The sequence below is a fragment of the Oncorhynchus keta genome, chromosome 11 (assembly GCF_023373465.1).
Source record: "Oncorhynchus keta strain PuntledgeMale-10-30-2019 chromosome 11, Oket_V2, whole genome shotgun sequence".
Classification (NCBI taxonomy): Eukaryota; Metazoa; Chordata; class Actinopteri; order Salmoniformes; family Salmonidae; genus Oncorhynchus; species Oncorhynchus keta.
Window position 1 is genome coordinate 34,750,887 of NC_068431.1, and position 25,379 is coordinate 34,776,265.

At 43.4% G+C, this 25,379-nt stretch overlaps 2 protein-coding genes across 2 annotated transcripts; both read right to left on the reverse strand.

The window, feature by feature from the left end:
• Positions 1–4,557: 4,557 nt before the first annotated feature.
• Positions 4,558–13,788, reverse strand: LOC118390106 (dolichyl-diphosphooligosaccharide--protein glycosyltransferase subunit STT3A). Its single transcript, XM_035780336.2, has 17 exons — positions 13,630–13,788; positions 11,709–11,836; positions 11,509–11,569; positions 11,263–11,384; positions 10,760–10,905; positions 10,547–10,637; positions 10,347–10,453; positions 9,956–10,120; positions 9,536–9,716; positions 7,712–7,867; positions 7,454–7,545; positions 7,035–7,190; positions 6,471–6,776; positions 6,227–6,329; positions 5,678–5,866; positions 5,282–5,397; positions 4,558–4,925 (listed from the first exon to the last, which is right to left on the reverse strand). Exons 2-17 carry the CDS (start codon positions 11,794–11,796, stop codon positions 4,887–4,889), a joined length of 2,118 nt encoding a protein of 705 aa, XP_035636229.1. The 5' UTR covers positions 11,797–11,836; positions 13,630–13,788; the 3' UTR covers positions 4,558–4,886.
• A 439-nt stretch (positions 13,789–14,227) lies between these two features.
• On the reverse strand, positions 14,228–24,747 carry LOC118390107 (etoposide-induced protein 2.4 homolog). The gene is made up of 11 exons (XM_035780337.2): positions 24,546–24,747; positions 22,600–22,747; positions 21,803–21,948; positions 21,157–21,217; positions 20,919–20,985; positions 20,680–20,804; positions 16,997–17,116; positions 16,670–16,781; positions 16,449–16,560; positions 16,243–16,317; positions 14,228–16,111 (listed from the first exon to the last, which is right to left on the reverse strand). Exons 2-11 carry the CDS (start codon positions 22,639–22,641, stop codon positions 15,946–15,948), a joined length of 1,026 nt encoding a protein of 341 aa, XP_035636230.1. The 5' UTR covers positions 22,642–22,747; positions 24,546–24,747; the 3' UTR covers positions 14,228–15,945.
• Positions 24,748–25,379: the final 632 nt, after the last annotated feature.

Consider the following 25,379-nt stretch of genomic DNA (forward strand, 5'->3'; position numbering starts at 1 on the left):
TTCCGGGGCTCAAAAGGCTGTTGGCATAGAGCATCCAAAACAATTGATAAATCCCATGACCGGGCAAGCTGTTTGGACACCGGACTCAAACAACATGCACCCTTCATAAAACAGACGACAAGGGGTTGTTGCCCCACTGTCGTGCTCCCAAAACCCACACGACAAGCCGAAATAACTGCTTGATATACCTTAATAGTAGAAAAGGCATTTCCTTTTTCTAATAATTCCTGTAGAAACGACAGGATTACCGGGACAGAGCACTGGAATTGCACTGTCTGTGATTTAGTGCACCATTCCTCAAACACAGACCCATCATTGAAACCCTCTCATATCCAAGCATCCAAATAACTACTAAAGCCGATGCCATCAAACCTAGTAGACTTAGGCATGTTTTCAAAGAGACCAGGCTCCTTCTGCTAGGAAATCTTGTAAAGTTATTATATGTTCCACTGAAAGGAAACCTTTGAATGATACAGCATCTAGGATTAAACCTAGGAAAGAGATTGTCGGCGTGGGAATCAGAACACTTTTTACTGTGTTTATTCTGAAACCTAGAAATGTCAGGTGTTCCAAGAGAAGCGGACTATGTTGTAAGACCTCTTATCTCGATTGCGCGCACAGCAACCAAACATCCATGTACGTCATCGGCTGAATGCCCCTCTCTGATTGGGGCTATGGCTGCCTCGTACACTTCATAAAAACATGAGGGGCCGAAAGGGAGCACCAGAAATTCGTAGATTACGCCTTGAAAAGCGGATCTGAGAAATTTCCTGTGAGGAGGGTATATTGAGATGCGAAAGTAAGCTTCCTTCAGGTTGACGGATACGAACCAATCACCTGGGCACACAGAACATAGCAGAGCAGTGTGTCAACATTCTGAATGTGTACTTTCTCATGTGCCTGTTCAGAGCATGTTAATCTAGAATCAGGTGTATGCCACCCCCCTTTTTTGGAACCAGGAAATATTGAGTAAAAGCCGCAGTGTCTTTGCTCGGGAGGAACATTTCTTATTGCCCTTTTCCCTATTAGCGATGTGATTTCCTCCCGGAGTACACTCAGTGATTCCCCCTGAGCCTTAGTGTATATGATTTCCTTGAATCGAGGCAGGGTGACATCGTATTGTAATCAACATCCCCTGTCTATCGTGCCCTGTACCCAGTTTGACACTGCATGTCTGCCAGTTCTCTGGGTGGGAAGGGAGGCTTCTTAGACCTGGGTCCCTTAGGGTCCAAGGTTCTCTGCTGCTGGGATTTTAAAGGTCGAGGGGGGTCGACCTGCTGCAGCCTGGGCGAAGGTGTGGTGAGGCACAGGGCTGTATCTTCGTGGGCTTCACCCTCACACTGTTTCTGTATCATCTTGACGGTGGGACCGAAAAGGCCTTTAGGGTCTACTGGAGCTTCCAGGATCTACAGCTTCTCACTATCATACATTGTGGAAAGGTTGAGTCATTGAGCCCTCTCCTGGGATATCATGAGCCCCATCGCTCTTCCTGACGCCTGGACAGCGGCTTTAAGCAGATGCAGGTTGAGGTCTGTGGCAATAAAGATCTCATCCCATAGACCTGGCTCCAGTGTGACCACTAGCTCTTCCTGTAGCTCAGCTTGGTATGCCGAGAGCATGGAGGCAGTGCTGAGAACCCTCACCGCTGTGGCAACTGACCTATAGACCACCTCTGTCACAGAGGACTGGAAGCGCTCATACTTGGTTGGTAAGGTGGGGCCAGTCAAGGTCATGGAGGACTTCTGGCTGGGGCGTAGATAGGAAGCCACCGGTGGTTCGATGGGGGGCATGTGGGCAAAGCCAATCCCCACCATGTCAACACCGACCCAACTTGGACAGGGTTCTTGGAGGAGAAAGATGTACTCCAGGTACGAGTAATCTCCTCCAGGCAATTCTGGGAAGACTGGTAATAATTGCCTGGCTGTCCATTTAGCTTTGGTGGTCTCTGCTACTGCATTGGGACAGGTAATCACCAGCTTATTCACAGCACGTTTGCACACACCCTGTAGGTCTACACTGAGAACTGGTGGGGATGACGCCCACATTAGCCGTCACTCCATGATTCCCGGTGGGGATATCCACCGCCTCTGGTGAGCCATCGGGGACGCCGGCCCCCATGTTAGGGTCCTGTCGACTAAGGCTAGTTTGGCGTGTGCTAGCCTGCGACACAGGCTCTTCACAGTGAAGAGGGCACAGTGTGGACAGGTGCCGGGGAGATGCTAAGGCTACCTGGGCATGTTGCAGCCCAAGGCGAGCGGAGCACTCCAATATCTTGTTTGCACAGGAACAGATTGTGCGTATTGAAAACAGGTGACAATAATTGTTTTTGTATTCCTTGTTAAATATTTCCCCTTTAAAAAATGTTTTATAAAAAATGTCTTGATATTTTTTTTTAATCAAGGGTGACAATCATTTTGGATCTGACAGTATATCCAAATGCCCAGCCAAAACATTGAAAACCAAATTACTGTAAGATGCCCCCCTAGCCCCTTCAGACAATTTCTTCACCTGAAATTACAACGCAATTAAGGTGTATCATACATAATGAAAGGTCATACATTCTAAAGGCTATTTAAAAAGAAAAAACATTAAGTATTTGATGAGACAAACCTTGCTGAACTGATTGAAACCTCCTACTCCAAAACAGCAAGCAGCAAAATATCTTTCAGGATGGACCAGCAGTAAGTCCAGCACCTATGACTCTTCAGTTGACATATTGGAAGCCCCTTTTTGCCTTTTGGACGCAACATTATTTTGGGATGGCATGTCAGTTACATGGGTGTTTGACGTACCTCAGGCTCTAAAAAGATGAATGCTTAATACAGCCAACCTTTGAACCAAGGCATCCTACCCACCACATTTGATTGACAGAGCACGAGCCATAACGAGGCCAGGCTTCACTTTGTTTCAGAGAAATTAGCAAACAAAAGAACCGTACTCTGTTTTGGGGAGGGGGAAAAAAAAGGGTCATTATTGAAAGATCATGTTAAACTTTCAGTTATACTTGCTAATTTATTTAATATATTCATTTTTACCACACGTTTCTTTGACATCCTCACGATGGAATTCTAACAAGAAATGTCTAATATCCAGAAATTGTGTTTAGTGAAAAGTTCTGACAAGTTTTGGATCTTGAGGAACCTGGTGACCCATTTGTAAAAACGTGTTCCTTTTCTGTGAAACGTGACCACAAGTACCACTACCTACCTATAGTTGAAGTCAGAAGTTTACATACACTTAGGTTGGAGTCATTCAAACTTTTTCAACCACAAATTAAACTAGTTTGGGCAAGTCGGATAGGACATCTACTTTGTGAATGACACAAGTACTTTTCCCCAACAATTGTATGCAGAGATTATTATTTCACTATCACAATCCCAGTGGGTCAGAGGTTTACATACACTAAGTTGATTGTGCCTTTAAACAGCTTGGAATATTCCAGAAAATTATGTCATGGCCTTAAGCTAATTGACATCATTTGAGTCAATTGGAGGTGTACCTGTGGATGTATTTCAAGGCCTACCTTCAAACTCAGTGTCTCTTTGCTTGGCATCATGGGAGAAAAAAAAAATCAAAAGAAATCAGCCAAGAACTCAGAAAGAAAATTATTGCTCCCAAGTCTGGTTCATCCTTGGGAGCATTTTCCAAATGCCTGAAGGTACCACATTCATCTGTACAAACAATAGTATGCAAGTATAAACACCATGGGACCACGCAGCAGTCATACCACTCAGGAAGGAGACGCGTTCTGTCTCCTAGAGATGAACATACATGTGCGAAAAGTGCAAATCAATCCCAGAAGAGCAGCAAAGGACCTTGAAGATAATGGGAAAAGAATGGTACAAGACATGTCAGCAAGTTAAAGCTTGGTCGCAAATGGGTCTTCCAAATGGACAATGCCCCCAAGGCTCCAAAGTTGTGGTATTGGAGTGGCCATCACAAAGCCCTGACCTCAATCCCATAGAAAATGTGGGCAGAACTGAAAAAGTGTGTGCGAGCAAGGAGGCCTACAAACCTGACTCAGTTACACCAACTCTGTCAGGAGGAATGGGCCAAAATTCACCCAACTTATTGTGGGAAGCTTGTGGAAGGCAACCCAACACATTTGACCCAAGTTAAACAATTTAAAGGCAATGCTACCAAAATACTGAGTGCATGTAAACTTCTGACCCACTGGGAATGTGATGAAAGAAACAATAAATCATTGTACTATTATTCTGACATTTCACATTCTTAAAAGGTGGGATCCTAACTGACCTAAAACAGTGCATTTTTACTAGGATTAAGTGTCAGGAATTGTATTTGGCTAAGGTGTATGTACATTTCTGACTTCAACTGTATATACACAGTAGTACCCACCCTCTTTTCCCCCCAGTTCAAATCATTGTATGCATTTGGTTTTCATCAAGCAAAATCATATATATATATATAAAAAAAATTAAGAGTTGCATGGTTGCTAAATCTTGACTCAAAGCTCTTGGGAAAAACGTATCTGCCAAAGATGGCATGGTAATGTAAATACAACGCAAATTCAAAACTAGACGGACAACATGCCAGTCACATTTTTTCCCGCTTTTATTGACCACATCATTAAAATCAAAGCTCACCGACTGACAATATTGTTATTTTGGCCATTGATTGCAGAAATAATTTGATATTTGATTGGACATTATTAAACACCACCTCCTGCCATTCCCAGACGAGAGAAACACCACATTGGTTAAAAAAAAAAATAATTAAAAAAAATCTGCAATTTCCAACAAAAGTACAATATAAAAAAAATAAAAACAATAAAAAAAAAGTTTCATTTCACTCATCTGCAGACCACAAAAGAAGGCTTTCTCAGTGCTAAAAGGGGTTTATGAACGCTGATGGGTCAGCGGGCTTTACGTCCGTGATAGCCCTCGGTTATCCAGGTCTTTCACCTGAAGGTTAAAAAAAAGACCGTTAATAAATCGTAAAAAATAAAATATTTTTACACCTTAGCATCAAATAAGGAAATATAATTTATACTCCCACATCGAAACTTTCATGTAGAGTCTACATGTAATGTTTTTTTAAAAAAGCCTCTGGAATTATTTTTTACGTAACTAGGCAAGCCAGTTAAGAACATTCTTATTTACAATGACGGCCCACACCGGATGACGCTGGGCTAATTGTGCGCCGCCCTATAGGACTCCCAATCACGGCTGGTAGTGATTCAGTCTGGATTGGGCTGGTACTCTACAGGTGACTGAATAAATACAGAGGAGTAGAAGACCATAGCAAGGAGGATATATACCTTGTATATCCTGACCAGCCAGTGCTCTGTAGTGTAGGCCTCTTCCAGCACATCCAGCTCAAAGTCCTTGTTGCCGATCTCAGCATTTCTCACTCGATCATAGCCAGGGGGACGCTCTGGAACAAAGATTAGAACATCAGGACTAGGGCCAAGATGAATAGAAGCTTGGCGGCAGGGTAGCCTAGTGGTTAGAGCGTTGGACTAGCAACCGAAAGGTTGCAAGTTCATATTCCCGAGCTGACAAGGTACAAATCTGTCATTCTGCCCCTGAACAGGCAGTTAACCCACTGTTCCTAGGCAGTCATTGAAAATAAGAATTTGTTCTTAACTGACTTGCCTGGTTAAATAAAGGTAAAATAAAAACCCACAGTGTTATAATAAGGCAGGGTTACTCACTGGCCTCTGTGTAGACCTGGCCGAAGCGGTAGTAGCACATCTTGTACATAAGGCAGTTGAGCAGGACAGGGGAGCCCTCACGGTCCACACGGAACTCTCCAGTGGGGGTGTAGTAGTCGTGCTCCTTGATGTGCTTCCCTGTGTCTGTGCTGCCCCCAATGCGCACCATCCACAGAAACTTGTTAATGTCTGCACAGAGAGAGATGTGTTGGCAGACCCAAAGCATGAGTTGAAGATTATCTAATGCAGTTGTATGCAAATTTTACCACCAGAATGTTTTCCGCAATCATTTATTGCGACCCCACCCCCAAAATCGAACGAACCTTAAAAATAAGATGCATTTAAATTGAAAACAACAAAAAGTTTAAATTCAATGCATTTTTATCTTGTCAAAAATGAAACCAATAAATGCATTTACTCCTCATCTGATTCATGAATGTGGCAATGACAACTTAATCTGAAACAGATATGTTAAGAAGCTATAATAAGAAGCTGTAATAATCCAAGAGTGATTGGCATTGATAGTTTCCACTGGCATTGTAGACTTACCGTCTGAGGAGTATCCCGTCAGTCCGCCAAAAATTACCAGGACGTAGCTGACATCCAGCTCTCGCATGATCTCATAGGCCTTCTCCTCGGTGGACGCCATAGCCTACCGATCAACAGACACACACAGTTCATATATATAGTTCAGAAGTCACAGGTATCAACCACACATTAAGATGATAGGATTGCCACATGTCAGTCCCATGTAAAGGAATCAATACAGAGAAGAAAAAAATAAACACTTCACCTGGCCAACTCTGGAGATGTGCGTGTTGTTCCATGTGTTGTTGTCCACTAGAATTGTTCGATTAGCCATGGCTGTTATCTGATAGCCGTAATCCCACCATGACATCACTTTAGCATCCTCTGGGGTGTTGTGGCGGAGCCAGTAGTAGGCCTCTCTGAAGTCATCAAAGATGATGCGGCTGCCGTCTCCGCCGCGGGCTGACAGGACGATGGAGGGGGAGGAGTAGGCCTCGCTGGTCACCCAGGTGGAGTGGAAGGTGTAGGTGATGAGGAAGAAGGTCATGACCAGAATCATCCCGCTGGCCACCTGGTAGACAAAATGGTACAGGATATCAGGGACCTCATACTACTTTCAGATCTACAGTGCTTAAGGGTTGTAACTGGACCAGCCCAAGATCACCCTTATCAAATGCATGCCCTGACTTCATCAGTTGGAATGACACCCAGTATCAAATGGCTACATGCCAAAGCTGCATTTAGGTGACATTAACAACCATTTATTGAACAGTGCCATCTGGAGGCCAATATTGCATCATAATGCCTTGATGTATCCTTCCTCGCTTACCTCGTTCTTGATGGGGTAGGTGGAGTCCTGCTGCTTCTTGCTCTTCTTGTCTGGCCGACTGATATCCAGGTTCTTCATGTAGGTGGTGAGGACCTGGGACACACCAATGCCTGACAGGATGCACATGACTGGGGCCAGGACCAGCATCAGACGCACCTGAGGAGAGAAGCAGCCAAATCAGTTGAACATAACTTGCTACATAGTCTCTTTCTGGGAGCTCATCTGCTTGCACAACATACAATAGGGGAAAACTAATCAAGCGTTGCCAGAATGCATGAATATTATGGATGGATGGAGCCTAGGGGAGCACTGACAGGTACCATGTGCAATTCCTACTACAAAAGTAAATATTGGCATATTAGACACTACGCATTTCAAATATTCCACTCATCCAAGAGCTAATCTGTAGGCTGACTTACCATGACAGCTGAGAAGTACATGCTGGTGACTCCGTACATAATGATGAAGATCCTGGCATCAGACAAGTTGTTGAAGCAGTAATACAGACCCACTGTCAGTAGGAAGAAAAGCAGGTTCATTAAATCGTCGCAATGTTTTTCTTTATGTGTGATTTGTACCTGTCTCAACATTATTCTGATCAATCCAGTTACCTAAACATCACTCTGCTGTGTCATTTCACCAGCAAAAACCATTTCAGACTGATTGAGTGGGTTTACCTGGGAACATGAAGACAAGCAGCTGCAGGTCAAAGTAGTAGGAGGACCAGGTGGTGGGCTGGTGCTCAGACACAGAGGCGATGATGGGGATGTTGTTCTTGGCATAGGACGGGTCCAGCAGCGAGTAGAAACGACCAGTCCAGGGTGAGATCTTCCCTGAGAAACACCACAATCACAACAGTCAAGTCGAGACAAATGAACAAGGCACTACCAAATCACTTGGTTCTGATATTTATTGGGTATAGGGTTATGCGTTTGATATTTATTGGGTATAGGGTTATGCGTTATCTTTAACCACATCTGTATGTTCATAAAATACTTTTTAATCTGCAGGACCTCAAATTTAGAGAATGATCTAGGAATAACCAAGTCTTAGTCCCATGAGCTGAAATAAATGATCCCAGACAATTTCCATAAGCACCAAATTTCCCCTTTGACAAGATAATCCATCCACCTGACAGGTGTGGCATATCAAGAAGCTGACTTAACAGCATGATCATTACACAGGTGCACCTTGTGTTGGGGACAATAAAGGGCCACTAAAAAGGTGCAGTTGTGCCACACAATTCAATGCCACAGATGTCTCAAGTTGAGGGAGCATGCAACTGGTATGCTGACTGCAGGAATGTCCACCAGAGCAGTTGCCAGAGAATTAAATGTTAATTTCTCTACCATAAGCCACCGCCACATTTTAGAGAAATGGGCAGTAGGCCTCACAACCGTGTGTAACCACACCAGGACCTCCACAGCCAGCTGCTTCAACTGCGGGATATTTTGCGACCGGCTACCTGGACAGCTGATAAAATTGTGGGTTTGCACAACCAAAGAATTTCTGCACAAACTATCAGAAACAATCTGTTTGCTCGTCATCCTCACCAGGGTCTTGACCTGACTGCGGTTTGGCGTCGTAAATCGACTTCAGTGGGCAAATGCTCACCCTCAAGCACATGCTGATGAAGTGTGCTCTTCACGGATTAAGAGAGATTTCAACTGTACTGGGCAGATCGCAGACCGCTTGTATGGCGTTGTGTGGGTGAGCAGTTCGCTGATGTCAACGTTGTAAACAGAGTGCTGCATGGTGGCGGTTGGGTTATGGTATGGGCAGGCATAAGCGACAGACAATGAACACAATTGCATTTTATCTATGTCAATTTGAATGCACAGAAATACTGTGACAAGATCCTGAGGCACATTGTGCCATTCATCCACCGTCATCCCCTCATGTTTCAGCATGATGATGCACGGCCCCATGTCGCAAGGATCTGTACACAATTCCTGGAAGCTGAAAATGTCCCCGCATACTCAGATATGCCACCCGTGAAGCATGTTTGGGATGCTCTGGGTCGACATTTCCAGCAACTTCGCACAGGCATTGAAGAGAAGTGGACAACATTTCACAGGCCACAACCAACAGCCTGATTTACTCTATGCAAAGGAGACGCGTCTCGCTGCACGAGGTAAATGGAGGTCACCAGATACTAGTTCTGATCCACACCCCTACCTTTTTTGTTAAGGCGTCTGACCAACAGATGGATATTCTGTATTCCCAGTCATGTGAAATCCATGTTCAGGCCTAATTTATTTATTTCAGTTGACTGATTTTCTTATTTGAACTCAGTAAAATCTTTTCAATTGTTGCATTTATATTTTTGTTCAGTGTATATGTTAATCATCAAGAACAAACAGGCTTTGAACAACTATACAGGTCTGTAAATAGAAGCCTACATTAGCGAGTAGAGACATTGCTCTGGCCCAGAGTTCAAATACTTAAGCTGTACTTGATTGAGTGTATTTTCCTGTGCGGATCCTTGGAGAGTTTCTTACCGGTCAGCATGAGCACGGTGCCCACAGAAAGCAGGACAAAGCCCACCAGGGAGATTACGCTCTTGAAGAGGACCTCAAACTGTTGAGTGTTCAGCTTGCTGCGCAGGTAGTCCACAAAGGCATGGATCTGACACAGGCCAAACACCCCGAATGCTGCCATGTGCTCAGACGACTGCACAGGCTTCAATGGAGACAAGGAGGTGAACGGAGTGAGTGTAATATCCCAAAATCCCTCCAATGGCAAACATTTGTTATAATAGGATATATAATCATTATTTTGAAAAATCATACCGGGCCATAATATTTATGGGCCCATGTTGTAGTCACAAGATAACATGCAGTCTAACTGCATGTCCAGAGCAACATCTGGACAGCAGCTGTGTATGCGTTGGAAGGGAGAGAATACAGGTAAGTGTTTACCTGAAAGCCGACGAAAGAGATCTGCATGGAGAGGATGGTTCCCAGGCAGTAGACAGTGCAGTAAGCCACGTAAATACGGTGGGAGAAGCGGCCGGTGAGCATGAGGACAAGCACATGGAGGGGGATGAGGTTGATCAGGAACACATAGCCACCCCAGGAGGACACCTGCAGACAAAGACATAAGGGTTGTGTTCATTTGGTTTAACGTTTTTGCTATATAGTGTAACAATGTCGTTTGCTATTTTTCCTTTCTCTTAAACGCAGCCATGGTAAGTCTCCTTCAGATAAGCCTCATAAGAGTAGTGTCAACCTTTAGCAGGGACCAAGTTACTGTAATTTTCAGTTTCTAAGTTCCTTATATTTTCCTTTGTTTTAGAGGCATTAGTCTCACCATATAAAAGTAAGCCAGGGCACACATGGAGGACCAGTAGATGGAGCCTGTATTGACTGCCTTGATCCACATGTAGTATGTCAGCAGCATGCAAAATATAGCAATACCTGGACAGAAAAACAAGAAAATATATTAAAGATCACAACAAGGGCCAAGTCTTTTAGAGGGGCATGTCTGTGGGGAAGAGGCATGTTCTGTACCTTCATTGTCATAAGAGCCGGCAACAGAACGGGAAATGTAGCCAGGTACCACTGCTATCATGGCGGCAGCCAAGAGCCCAGCACCTGCATCCTACAAGTAGACAGTAGATTTGAAAACCATGGAAACAAGTACATCTCAGAGCACTTGAGCATTTTCAGTTTGTAGGTTACCTTTGTTTCTTTACGCTTTCTACCTGATGTGCTGCAACCTACCTTGAGCTCCTTGGTAAAGTGGTAGGTGACAATGGCAGTGAAGGAGGAGAAAAGGGGAGCCAGGAAAACACAGACGTTACGGATGTCGATGGTGATGTGGAAGAAGTTCAGGACGTGGTACAGGGCAGCAGATGTGATCATCAGGCCTGGGGGACAGGGCAGGACAAAGAGTTAACACAGGACAAGTCCACACCACGAAGCTGCCTACCTCAATGAAGTACACAAAATGGCCTGGGGGAACCCGGACAGAATAGAAAGAGTTAACAAAGGGCAAGTAGCTTCTATCAGTGTTAGCTTGCCGTTGCCGAAGAATGTGTGGACAAGGCCAACACAACCACAGAATGGATCTTTATGACAGAGGGGGGGAAAAAGGTGACAATAGAGTTGATGACCCAAAGCCAGCTTAACACAGGACAGTCTCTTTCAGTGGAACATTCTAATGTTTAGATAGTCACCCAATAACTTCAAGTACAGTCTTGTATTGAACAGGTCATCCCACCTACCTGGGTAAATGGTGCCACCGATGATCCTCCCCAGAGGGTACCATGCCCGGTCATCAAACCAGTTATGAAAGTTGTAGAATCCCTCCTCTACCAAGAAACGTGTTGTCCGGTAGTTGAAGTACCTGACGATGAAGAAACAAAGCATGCAAGGGATTTGAACACCATTTTAATTTTAATGGTAAACTGGCATCAATTTGAACAATTGGGGGGGGTGGAAACTATCATAAAATAAGGTAGTGGACTTACGGATCAAACTCATGGATGACACTCTCAAACCTCAACACAGAGAAAAGCCTGGTGGAAAAGGCTGGGGATAAGGGGGAAATAAAGAGCAAGTCTAAATCATCTCTACTTATGTCAGAGTCAGGTGACAACAGCCTTCAATAATAATAATGAATACGATAAGTGTAGAGTAACAGAAAAGGATGTAAAGTGTGTGTTCTTACAGAGGATTGCAGCCATAGACAGGATGAGCAGCTTCAGCAGCGTATCCTGTTTTTCATAGGATAGCCGCAAGAAGCCCAACTTCGTCATCTTCAAGCAGGGAGGGATAACTTAGCTTATCCCTTAGTACCTGTTGGGAAGAAAATCTAAATGAACCGTGTAGGTGTGAGGCAGCCAGCACCATTCCACATTTGCCTTGCTTGTACATGAGTCAGAGCAGCAGTCATTCAGTTTTTTAGTGCTTGATCAGTAACTCAGTCATGAGGAAAGTCTGTCCAATAAAAATAATTCTTTGTGGCATTTCTGGGTTTTGTAAACATGGTGCTTCAGTCTACAAACTCAGGGCGAGTAAGTTCTACTACTGTGTTTTTTTTTTTAAAACTCACTTGACGAATGTTAAATACATCACACGATATATTAACCCATGTCTATATTTGAGTTTATTGAGTTGATTTTATTTTTTACAGGGACAGTGCACATTAATCAAAAGTGCCAGTTTTAGCCAGCCGGCTAATTTTCAACCACAGTCCCTGGGCAGGTTATTAAACAATAGACAATAGCAACATAGAACAAAAAGTAGCAAGACAAATTTCATAAACAGTGTTTCCACACCTCACAAGCTACAGACATTGAGAGCGGCAACATACAGCTAGGGACCATGTTCACAAATCTGATTGACCTTAAGCCATGTCTTCAAGCATTTTGTGAAAGTGTGATATGTGGTGCAGTCTCTGATGGCAGTGTATTCCAGACATGGGAAGCTCTCACAGAGAAAGCAGATTAACTAAATGTGATTTTCCTTAAGGGAACCACAGTCACCTCTCATGGGAGACCTTGTGGATCTGCTGCCATATGTTTGGGTTTTCTGTTTAACAAAAATACTGAGTTGAGGGGGAGCCAGGCCATTTAGGTTCTTGAATAGAAGACATGCGTCGGTGTATTGCACAAGATTTTCCCAAATCAGGAGCTCATGCTTTCTCAGGATGTAACATTGATGATGGCTATTGGGCTTCCTATCAAGCACTTTGAGAGCCTGTTTGTAGACTGACTGAATAAGTCTTAATGTTGTACAGCAAGCTTGGGCCCAACTAGTCAAGCAGTATGTTAAGTGGGGGAGTATCATAGATTTGAAGTAGTTTTGCTACCAATGTAGTCAAACAATTTCGTATAAATCAGAAATTAGCTAGGTTGAATTTGGTTATTTGAATTACCTTTTTCACATGCTTTTTAAAAGAGAAGTTGGAATCAAGTATGCTGCCGAGGTACTTCAAATTTGATACCACCTGGAACTTCTCCCCTGACACACAATACTAACACTATTTGCCAAATGAAATCACTGACTGGGTTTAAAGACGTGCCCAACTCTGTTCCAACCAGATAAGGACACGCGCACCGCCAGGTTGGATGGGGCGAGAGGAATCAAACCAGGATATGGATGCAACTCAGTCTAGGCTGCAAACTTTCCTTGTATTGACATTCATAGTTATTTTTCTGCCTTGACCAACCAAATTAATTAACCCAGGCTATTGTTGTAGACATGGCAACACCGGTAAGATACATTCTGCTAAATAGCTGACATTAAGGAATTGTCCAAGTCAATGCAAGTAGCTAGCGAATGTCGTTAATGTAGCTAATTTTATAGCAAATAATCTGCATGCATTGTCCTAAACGCAATAAATGGTTAGCCATCTGGTGGGTTTTACGTTCCTGTAAAAAAGACGGCTCGAGTTGAATGGAATCTGGGCTGTGCCTTATTTTTACATGCTAGCTAACTTTAGCTGTATGAACGAACATAAGCTCTTCTTCCACTTACTCTCAAAATTACACAAGTTCAGAATATGCATACAAACAGAACAACATAGCATTTCAATTATCTATATCGTTGAATATGTTGATTTGCCAGCTATTTTGAGCAGCACTTACCCACTCCGTTCCTGTTACATACACTTTTCTCACACACAACCTTGTGTGCCGCTGAATCCCACCCAACTAAGCTATGCAACGTGTTTATTGGTCTTGCGTCGGCCCTCAGGAAAGTATCTCATTCCTGATTCGTTAATGAGCTATCATTCAAACAGGCCGGATAAATCGCTGTTCCTTCCAGTGACGTGTCCTTAATGCTGAGGAAATATCTTGAGGGAGTTCGATTAAGCTGAACTGCGATGTACCGGGCTATGGCCAGTGACGTGACCGGGAAAAAGCGGCGAGGGAGGACCGCTTTCTCAAAATCGAACATTAATCTGCGAATCCCCTTCTTGATTAAATTGGTCTGGCAGTATAAAAAGCGACACCCATATTTGTTTTTTTTTTAAACATTGTTAAATATCTCTTAGTTTCCAACCAGTTATGCAGTAAAGTATCACCTACATTTGGACATTAATATAACACCAACATTTTGTGAATTATTTTACAAATGTTGAGATGTTTTAAATAAAATATCCACGTTGGAAACATTTAGTAGTTTACAATAGAATATTTTAGACTAAAATAATTGTGTCAATCAAGATTACTTCCAATTAGATGTAGTGTATACTGACCAATTTTATTGAAATTAGGCATAATACTTTTACAAAATCTCACTCACATATATCAATCTGGATACATAAATACTATGCACTTACAATTATTACATACTGCCCCCCCCAACCTATTAGATAAGATTAGGTAAAAGCTTGATGGTAACCCCCATGGTGAGGTTTTGGTTGAACATTCAGAGCCAAGAGATATGTCAAAAATCCCTCACAGCCCGTTTGGATTTGCCACTGCTCAAAGGGGAACATAAACACAGAGGGCTTCTCCCATCTGTTAAGGTATGCACTATACACCTTCCTTACTTCCTTCAAGAGAAAATCAGTCAGAACGGAGCTCAGTGACATCTTCCAAGTACCTACACTGCAGTGTTCTGTGTACAATTGATCGAAGCAGAAGTGAGTCGAACAAAGTAGTAGATAAAGCAGTTTGGCAGTGTCATCTGATCTGACCAAGCAGCAGAGTCATACAGCTTCACCTGTCTGTCTAATACACAACTATAGAAAACAGCTTCTTCAAAACAGCTAGCCTTACTTTACACACAACAACCAGTGATATATTTGGATTAATTAAGGATGCTCTTTTTTGTGGGATGTTTAGACCAGCTCCCATGCTGAAAGTGTACAAATTACAATTAGTCTAAAGAAAGCACTTATAGGAATAAAACAAAAAAAGTATCCCTTTGTTTACACTACACAAGATTATTCCTGGGTTTCTGGCCAGAGGAGTATCAGTGACGCCCTGGCTTTACAGAGAAACAGCTATTTATTAGCTGACAAGGTACAAATCTGTCGTTCTGCCCCTGAACAGGCAGTTAACCCACTGTTCCCAGGCCGTCATTGAAAATAAGAATATGTTCTTAACTGACTTGCCTGGTTAAATAAAGGTCAAATTTAAAAATGTAAAAATTAACAAGACAACGTCCCATCAGTGTGAAAGGAATGTCACTTGCAACACAGAAAAATGTACATGTCACAACTCTTGTGCTCCACTTTTGAACATCGCAAACATGTCACCCCCTTCAATGGAGAAGGGGCTTATTTTAGTCACACACGCTTTGATGAACATCTAGTCACTGGCTGCATCCCTGTGCTGATTCCTCAAACAAAGGAATACCAAAGATCGTGTGACCAGTGTCTAAAGCTCTGTCTGTCATTCAAAATGTAGAGTAACATAACATGAGTCCTGGCAAAAATGTAACCCTTTTCCCTTTTCTCTTCCACATCAAGAGTTTTATACAAAGCAGTCTGGGATCAGCCACGGGGTGATAAACAGAATAAACAAGCAAAACATTGGAGTAGCAATAAAAACGAGCAGAACAAAAACAAATGAAGAAAAACAATGTATATGACTGCTTTTGCTGAATTTAAAGCACTAAAATGGCACATCTTACATAAAAAACTATTAAAACAAAACATTTTAATGAGAATAAGATATAAGAATCCTGTGTGTTTGAGTGTGAGGCACACAGCAGTTAAATCTCCTTACACGTCATTCACATTAAAAACACACCTGACCTGTGCTCCAAAATAATATGAAATTGGCCATAGTAAAAATCGTTAAAATCACAATAAAACCCAGCTTTAAACCAAACATCCTCCTCCTGTCCTGATAAGAGAGATCCTTCCACAGACAGAATCAACTGCTCCATTGGTTTACTGAGTTGAGCAGAGCAGCTCCCTTGTCGTTGTTGTCCCCCCCCGGTGGCCATCACTGGGTGGACAGGGGTCTCTGGCGGGCAGGAGAGGCTTGGGGAGAGGTAGGCAGCTTCTCGGCGGAGATGGACGAGTTCAGGGAGGACTGCAGGTGGACCGTCTTGTGGAACAACTTGTTGCTAATCAGGACAACCAGAGAGAAGAGGCGCAGCTGGAAGTGGCTATGTATGGAAGATATGGGGGGGGGAAAGAAAAGAGTGAGTGAGCAGGGAAGATTTCACTGGCTCTTTTCACACAAGTGAATCAGTTTGATCACAGGTCATTATTAGGGCGTGCAGTGCACCATACTCACTATAGCTTTGTTGGGGTTTTGGCCTCGTTAGCGCTGATAATGAACAGAGGGAAGAGGATGGAGAACAGACAGCCACTATTGCAGAAAAAAAATAGTATGATTTTAATCGATCATTAAAATGATTTGGGATATTAGTAGGACTGAAAGTCTGCATATCGTCTGCATGGCTTGAAAGAGAGACAGAGAGAAGACATTAGTGGCATTACCTGATTATATATGAAGAGGGGAGGGCAGTCAACAGAGCCATGGGGAGACCAAAGCCAAAGTAGTAGGGCCAGTTCCTCTCAATGTTGGACAGCCGTTGGTGCATCTCAATGCCTTGGATGAAACGGTTACAAATGGGTTGAGATTTTAATCAGTTCCTATTACCTAAAATGAGTATAATACTTTGACAAGAAATACATCTTTGAGTAGAAAGGAGGCTCACCATGGTTGAACCAGCGATACTCAAAGCAGTAGAGGGAGTAGAGCAGAGACATGTGGAGAAGGCTGACCATCTGTCCAATAGCGTCGATGGGGAAGAGACTCACAACCATACCCTAGAGGACCACAACAAAGACAAGATGAGATAATATGTTGATTACTAACTTGAACCATTAAAGGTAATGGATCACAGCTCTGTGTTGAACCCGAAGACCCCTGTAGGTTTTAATTACAACATAACCTTAAAGAACCCTCTTGACAGATAGTGAGATCATGATTGATAGTGAGTCTTCATGAACTTGACACATGGGAATGTCAACTGCTGTACTACCTGAATGAGGAAGAGAGCCTGGAGGAGGAGGTTGAAGATCATGTCAGCGATGATCTTACTGACGCTGGGGAAGGGCTGGGCTTTCCGACCAGACACCTCGAAGGCCAGGTCAGCTATGTCCTACAGCAGACAACCAGAGGACACGTTAACATGTGTTACACAGTAAAACAGGAGGTTAACGTCTCACAAGATCCTCAGGCAATAATATTCAAGCCTGGAAGAGAATATAGATAGCAATAACACAAGGGAAATTCTTAACTACTGTGAGACATTCAACTGTATCAAAGCCACTACTCTATCCCGAGCATTGCTGGAAACTATATTGTCAACAGAGACCGTAATTCGGTTGAATGCATTCAGTTCTGCAACTGACTAGGTATCCCTCTTTCCCAGTATTCAATAAATTGGATTATGATAAAAGGTATGGTTAGTGCTATCCTGTAGGGATGCACACTTAATCAAATTGCAATATCGACATGTACAATATCCATATCGCAAGAGGCTCCAATCTTTTTTTAAACACCATCAATTTAAATGTAATAAAGGTACCCTGGGAAACTCTGACCAAAACTTAGGTTTCTACCCCGTCACAACAACTTAGACTGTACCGGGCTTTTTCATTAGTTGTCATTCCAAACAACACCAACCATAGAATTCAAATAATAGTTTGATTTCTATGATTCCAACAATTCACCAAAGTGTTTTGTAAAATTGCAATAATTGTTTAAAAAAAGTTTTTTAAATACCCATATCGTGGAGCCCTACTATCCGGGATTCTTGGGATGTCCCTACCCTAAAACTAAACCTAACCCATACCCTAACTCTTACCTAACCATAACCCTAACCTTACTCTTACCAAACCTAACAGTATTCAATTTCATATCGGGTGACATCAAAGTTGGGACATCCCAAGGATTTCATTTTTATTTATTTTATTTCACCTTTATTTAGCCAGGTTGGCAAGTTGAGAACAAGTTCTCATCTACAACCGCGACCTGGCCAAGATAAAGCAAAGCAGTTCGACACAGAGTTACACCTAGAGTAAATACAGTAGGGGAAGAGGAAGTTGTTTGGGCTATTTACAGGTGTAGTGATCTTTGAGCTACTCTGACAGCTGGTGCTTAAAGCTAGTGAGGGACATAAGTGTTTCCAGTTACAGAGATTTGTGTAGTTCGTTCCAGTGATTGGCAGCAGAGAACTGGAAGGAGAGGCGACCAAAGGAGGAATTGGCTTTGGGGATGACAACTGAGATACCTGCTGGCACGCGTGCTACAGGTGGGTGCAGCTATGGTGACCAGTGAGAAGAAATAAGGCGGGACTTTACCTAGCATCTTGTAGATGACCTGGAGCCAGTGGGGTTGGTTGACGAGTATGAAGCGAGGGCCAGCCAACGAAAGCATACAGGTCGAAGTGGTGGGTAGTATATGGGGCTTTGGTGACAAAACGGATGGCACTGTGATAGATTGCATACAATTTGTTGAGTAGGGTGGAGGCTATTTTGTAAATGACATCGCAGAGGAGTGGTAAAATGGTCAGTTTTACGAGGGTATGTTTGGCAGCATGAGTGAAGGATGCTTTGTTGCGAAATAGGAAGCCAATTCTAGATTTAACTTTGGATTGGAGATGTTTTATGTGAGTCTGGAAGGAGAGTTTACAGTCTAACCAGACAGACAGACACCTAGGTATTTGTAGTTGTCCACATATTCTAAGTCAGAACCGTCTAGAGTAGTGATGCTGGACGGGCGGGCAGGTGCAGGCAGCGATCGGTTGAAGAGCATGCATTTAGTTTTACTTGTATTTAAGAGCAGTTGGAGGCCACGGAAGGAGAGTTGTATGGCATTGAAGCTTGTCTGGAGGGTTGTTAACAGTGTCCAAAGGGCCAGAAGTATACAGAATGGTGTCATCTGCGTAGAGGTGGATCAGAGACTCACAAGGAGCAAGAGCGACATCATTGATATATACAGAGAAGAAAGTTGGTCCAAAAATTGAACCCTGTGGCACCCCCATAGAGACTGCCAGAGGCCCGGACAACAGGCCCTCATGTTTGACACACTGAACTCTGTCGGAGAAGTATTTGGTGAACCAGGCGAGGCAATCATTTGAGAAACCAAGGCTGTTGAGTCTGCCGATGAGGATGTGGTGATTGACAGAGTCGGAAGCCTTGGCCAGGTCAATGAATACGGCTGCACAGTATTGTTTCTTATCGATGGCGGTTAAGATACTGGTTAGAGCCGTGAGCGTGGCTGAGGTGCACCCATGACCAGCTCTGAAACCAGATTGCATAGCGGAGAAGGTACGGTGGGATTCGAAATGGTCGGTGATCTGTTTGTTTTACTTGGCTTTCGAAGACCTTAGAAAGGCAGGGTAGGATAGATATAGGTCTGTAGCAAATTGGGATCTTGAGAGACCCCCCCTTTGAAGAGGGGGATGACCGCAGCTGCTTTCCAATCTTTGGGAATCTCAGACGACATGAAAGAGAGGTTGAACAGGATAGTAATAGGGGTTGCAACAATTTTGGCAGATCATTTTTAGAAAGAAAGGGTCAAGATTGTCTAGCCCGGCTGATTTGTGGGGGTCCAGATTTTACAGCTCTTTCAGAACATCAGCTGACTGGATTTGGGTGAAGGAGAAATGGGGAAGGCTGTGGGGGGTGCAGTGATGTTGACCAGGGTAGGGGTGGCCAAGTGGAAAGCATGGCCAGCCGTAGAAAAATGCTTATTACAATTCTCAATTATAGTGGATTTATCAGTGGTGACAGAGTTTCCTATCCTCAGTGCAGTGGGCAGCTGGGAGGAGGTGCTCTTATTCTCCATGGACTTTACAATGTCCCAGAACTTTTTTGAGTTTGTGTTGCAGGAAGCAAATTTCTGCTTGAAAAAGCTAACCTTGGCTTTTCTAACTGCCTGTGTGTATTGGTTTCTAACCTCCCTAAAAAGTTGCATTTCACGGGAGCTGTTCGACGCTAATGCAGAACGCCACAGGATGTTTTTGTGTTGGTTAAGGGCAGTCAGGTCTGGAGAGAACCCAGGGCTATATCTGTTCCTGGTTCTAAATTTCTTGAATGGGGCATGCTTATTTAAGATGGTAAGGAAGGCATTTTTTTTTTAAATAACCAGGCATCCTCTACTGATGGGATGAGGTCAATATCCTTCCAGGATACCCGGGCCAGGTCGATTAGAAAGGCCTGCTCGCTGAAGCGCTTCAGGGAGCGTTTGATAGTGATGAGTGGAGGTTGTTTGACCGCTGACCCATTACGGATGCAGACAATGAGGCAGTGATCGCTGAGATCGTGGTTGAAAACAGCAGAGGTGTATTTAGAGGGCAAGTTGGTTAGGATGATATCTATGAGGGTGCCCATGTTCATGGCATTGGGGTTGTACCTGGTAGGTTCATTGATAATTTGTGTGAGATTGAGGGCATCAATCTTAGATTGTAGGATGGCCGGGGTGTTAAGCATGTCACAGTTTAGGTCACCTAGCAGCACAAGCTCTGAAGATAGATGGGGGGGGCAATCAGTTCACATATCCAGAGCACAGCTGGGGGGTGTCGTTTAGACTAAAAGTATACACAACTAGTGCTCTCCAGTGCCAACCGTGCATCAGTTGTCCCTGACCAGCACCCTTGTTACAACAACCACAAAACATCTTGATCATCGTCTGTGTCCTAACTAACAGAGGCCTCACCTGGAACCAGATGGCGTTGACTATCTTGCTGAGCACAAACAGAGGGAGCACCCAGAGAGCACTGAACACAGAGGTCAATATGAACTCCAGCCAGGACCAGACGTTGCCATGGAGAGAGGGGTCACCTGGCAGGAAATGGCTCTTTGAGTGACAGATTTGACCACTGTTCTTAACAAATCACTATGAAGCATGTGATAATGGAGTAAACCCGCCCCACTGTTCCTGGCAGGGACACATACCGATGATTATTGCTGTCAGAGTCTGCAGCAATGGAATAAACACCCGGTAGAAGAGGAACAGACTGAGCTGCAAAGGGAATCGGAGGGGGGATTACTAACACAAACAATGTCTACGTAGTATTACATACAGTATTTGCCCATCATAAAAATACAGTATTTGCCCATCATAAAAATACAGTATTTGCATGATATACATTTATCAAATGGTTTAAAAATATAGAAAAGTGTTATTATTTACCCAGAACACTCCCCCATTCCAGGCACAGCACTGAAAAATCCTACTGGCTAATTTGGGTTCACTGAAAGAAAGAATATGACAACACATTGTCACCCACCATTGTCATTAATAGGCACAAAAAGGTATAGGCTTTGGCCTATCGTGGACACTGGACAGCATACAAGGATCCATATTATAGGGCTTTACTCATAACTCTTGGGGCACAACTCAATCTGTATCGCGAAAGTTCAGTGCTATTGAGCAATTTAAAGGCCATATTCACACATTAGCGGAGACTGCATTCACAGAAAACACTGCATATGTCGGCTCAATTGGATATCAATCGCGCAATAGCGCTGAACTTCTGCGTTAGGGATTTAATTGAGCCCCTAATATGAACCTTTCACAACTAGAAATAGCGTATCAGGTTAGAGAGGGAGAAATGTAAATAACATAGCAAAATATCAGTGTCTATTAAGCAGTAGACTTTTATGATATGTAACATGTATACCCTTTCTCATACCCACAATATTGTGCCAAGCTGAACAGAAGTGTGCTGGCTCTGACATTCTCTTTTCAGTTCCAGAAACAGTGGTGGATACATGACCAGGACAGCCCAGCTTGGCAGTGTGAATAGGGTATTGCAGCCCTATGTGCCAGTGCCTACCTCTCCTGTTTGCGTTCCTCACTCTGGGCCCGTCTCTGAGCCAGGGCCCCGCTGGCTCTCCTCCTCCGCTGCTCCTCCCTTTTCTGCTGGATGCGGGCATCCAGCTTGGAGATAGTTCCAATCCCCAAAATGGAGTCCTTAATCCCCTGTTAGGACACACAGAAAATATGCACAGACTGGGGTAAATTACTTAAAGGAAATTAACACATCACACTAGACTTGGTGGGTTGAAAAGTTCAATAGTAGTGTTTTAAATACAAAATGTATTTTTATATCATTTAAGTCATGTAGCATGTGCTTTAATGCACTTGGTTACATAGTAGCATAGTTGAAATAAAACATAAATGTGTTTAAAAAACAAGGCTAATCTTCATTCTGCTTTTGTAGAGGGGATCACTAGCCACCTGGAAGCAAGATGATAAGGTTCAAGGTAAACAACAAAGGTAAACATTTGATTAAGCCTCTAAATGTAGGCTACTATGATTTTGCCCCAAAGCAACCTTTGCTCTACTTCCTTTAGACTATAGAAAACAAGACAAAAATAAAAAGCTTACATTTTCTCAAAACATTTCACTTGTCTTGTGTAAAAACACACTAATTAACCAGGAAAAATGCTAAATGGGGCACTGGATGGCTTCAATTGAACTAAAAACATAGTTCCCAATGGATCTAAACAGAACTTGGTAGTTGGTACACATCCTCATGATTCAGTGTCATAGCTGTACAGTCCATTAACCCTATGTGTTGGCCTATCACTTGTGTGTGGATAGACAGGGTGTGTTGTGTTGTTGTCTGACCGTCGCAACATTGCGGAGGAAGGCCCTGATGCTGTCTGTCATCTCCAGACCAGCTGCAGATCCATCAACTGCAGAAGGAGGGGTGGCTGGGGACCTGGTCAGCTCTCATGGCAGGGAGGGTAACACCCAGCAACACCACACAGGAAAGCTGTTAGAGAGAGCAGCAGGGTCACTTTGCTCCAAGTCTCATTATATTAAAAGGCGCATATCATGTTATACAGCCTATATTTATTCACATCGGGGAGGCAAACCAAGCGGGATGGGTATAATTTGTGGAAAGTTCCAACAGTAATCTCTTCCAAAAACGTTGTGAAGTACAAGGATGCCAACAAACAACGCATACACAGTAGCATGATCAATTCACCTAGCTAATTAGCTGCCGAGTAAGCATCAACTCACCACGTAGCTTATTCTTAATGTTTGTCCATGGGCTACCAGAGTGAGGACAGACATTTTTCGGAATAAACGTGAACGGTGAGTGAAAATTTTAAACAAATAGCCCACTCCTACCCGGTATCTTATTCTGCCGCTATACAACTTTGTATGTGTTGTTTGTTGGCAACCTTGTTATTTACTTAGTTTATTGAACAGCTTCCTGTTGGAACGTTCCACACCCAACCAAGCGACATGGCTGTGTCGACATCAGTCACAACACGAGTCAGACAGGAAAGATTCCTGTTAGAACGTTCCACACCCAACCAAGCGACATGGCTGTGTCGACATCAGTCACAACACGAGTCACACAGGAAAGATTCCTGTTGGAACGTTCCACACCCAACCAAGCGACATGGCTGTGTCGACATCAGTCACAACACGAGTCACACAGGAAAGATTCCTGTTGGAACGTTCCACACCCAACCAAGCGACATGGCTGTGTCGACATCAGTCACAACACGAGTCACACAGGAAAGATTCCTGTTGGAACGTTCCACACCCAACCAAGCGACATGGCTGTGTCGACATCAGTCACAACACGAGTCACACAGGAAAGATTCCTGTTGGAACGTTCCACACCCAACCAAGCGACATGGCTGTGTCGACATCAGTCACAACACGAGTCACACAGGAAAGATTCCTGTTGGAACGTTCCACACCCAACCAAGCGACATGGCTGTGTCGACATCAGTCACAACACGAGTCACACAGGAAAGATTCCTGTTGGAACGTTCCACACCCAACCAAGCGACATGGCTGTGTCGACATCAGTCACAACACGAGTCACACAGGAAAGATTCCTGTTGGAACGTTCCACACCCAACCAAGCGACATGGCTGTGTCGACATCAGTCACAACACGAGTCACACAGGAAAACATTTAGAGCAACAGGTTCACTTTGCTCAGCGGGTCTGTAAACTGATTGTTCACTGGCTTTATTGGTGACATTATATTGAATAAACAGTTAGCTACCTTATCAGGTAATGTTATCAAATAAACATTTCTGAATTCAATCTCGCCAGCTAACCAGCAATCTGTTGTTAGCCAGTCATGGTTGAAACGTCGCTTTGCCTCAAGACTTGTGACCTTCTTGTGCAGACAATACTGAAACGGTAACGCTAGCTAACACATACAAAACCAAACATGGTATAGTAACCACATCGTTAACGTTACTTAGAATAACTAACGTTAGCTATCTAACGGTAGATCGTTAGTTTGCTAGTATACAAGTACATACGTTCAGTTAAGAATAGTCCACATTTTAGGTGTGAAACAAACTTAGCTAGCTAAAAAAAGTTAGCTAGTAAACATTACATCGTCCAAACAAAAACGGTGCAAGCTGATTTAGCAAACGTTAAATCTATCAAATTCAAACAGTGCAAGCTAGTTAGCACGCAAGCTAACTTGCCTCACTGGCTCGTTAGCTAAGCTAACAACGAAAATGATTTACTTGAATCAAGCAGACATTAAAGACAGGTCAGATAATCGATCATTTAGTCACCATGACCTACCTCATGCGACACTTTCCCTGAAATATTATCTTCACTTTTTTTTATGACTGTTTCTTTAGCTCTTTTTTCTGCCACAACAAACCAACCCCTGGCCCGTAATTTGTGTATTGGGCAACCTCCAACCAAGGGGATTGTGGGAGGTGTAGTGTGGTGTGGAATGATAGCTAAAAGTTGTGTCCACTGAAGTTGAACTTCATCAGAGTGACTTCCTTCACTCACACGATATGAAGGCAACAATCATGGTTATATTGTTGATAATTAGTCCCCGTTAGGTCTCTTCCTTGCCCTGCCACAGTGCTTCTGCTTCAATAAGGTATATAAACCCTGGATTGCTGTTGTATTGGTCATTGAGAGGCTTTGCCTCCTGCTGGCCATATTGACACTCCCCATTAGGAGCATAATGGAATTCTACAGTATTTCAATTAAATGTTTCATGGGCATTGTTGTAGTGGGGACAGTAACATTAGTAATCTCAAAAAAATAGACTTTAAGGAATTTATGTTTAGCTCACATAATATAATTTTAAAGTATGCATTAAGGTATTTTAAGGTATCGACAGCCTTGGTTTCTCAAATGATTGCCTCGCCTGGTTCATCAACTACTTCTCTGATAGAGTTCAGTGTGTCAAATCGGAGGGTCTGCTGTCCGGACCTCTGGCAGTCTCTATGGGGGTGCCACAGGGTTCAATTCTTGGACCGACTCTCTTCTCTGTATACATCAATGAGGTCGCTCTTGCTGCTGGTGAGTCCCTGATCCACCTCTACGCAGACGACACCATTCTGTATACTTCCGACCGTTCTTTGGACACTGTGTTAACAACCCTCCAGGCAAGCT

Bases quoted from the DNA above. Each gene is read 5' to 3' on its own strand.
- LOC118390107 (XM_035780337.2), bottom strand. From the start codon at position 22,641: ATGACAGACAGCATCAGGGCCTTCCTCCGCAATGTTGCGACG. The intron at 16,561-16,669 runs GTGAGCCTCCTT...GTTTCATCCAAG, and splicing joins GTATCGCTGGTTCAACCATG to GCATTGAGATGCACCAACGG. The intron at 16,112-16,242 runs GTGAGTATGGTG...TTCCATACATAG, and splicing joins AAAACCCCAACAAAGCTATA to CCACTTCCAGCTGCGCCTCT.
- LOC118390106 (XM_035780336.2), bottom strand. From the start codon at position 11,796: ATGACGAAGTTGGGCTTCTTGCGGCTATCCTATGAAAAACAGGATACG. The intron at 10,906-11,262 runs GTAGGTGGGATG...CCTGTCCCCCAG, and splicing joins CGGTGGCACCATTTACCCAG to GCCTGATGATCACATCTGCT. The intron at 7,191-7,453 runs GTAAGTCAGCCT...TTCTCTCCTCAG, and splicing joins TGTACTTCTCAGCTGTCATG to GTGCGTCTGATGCTGGTCCT.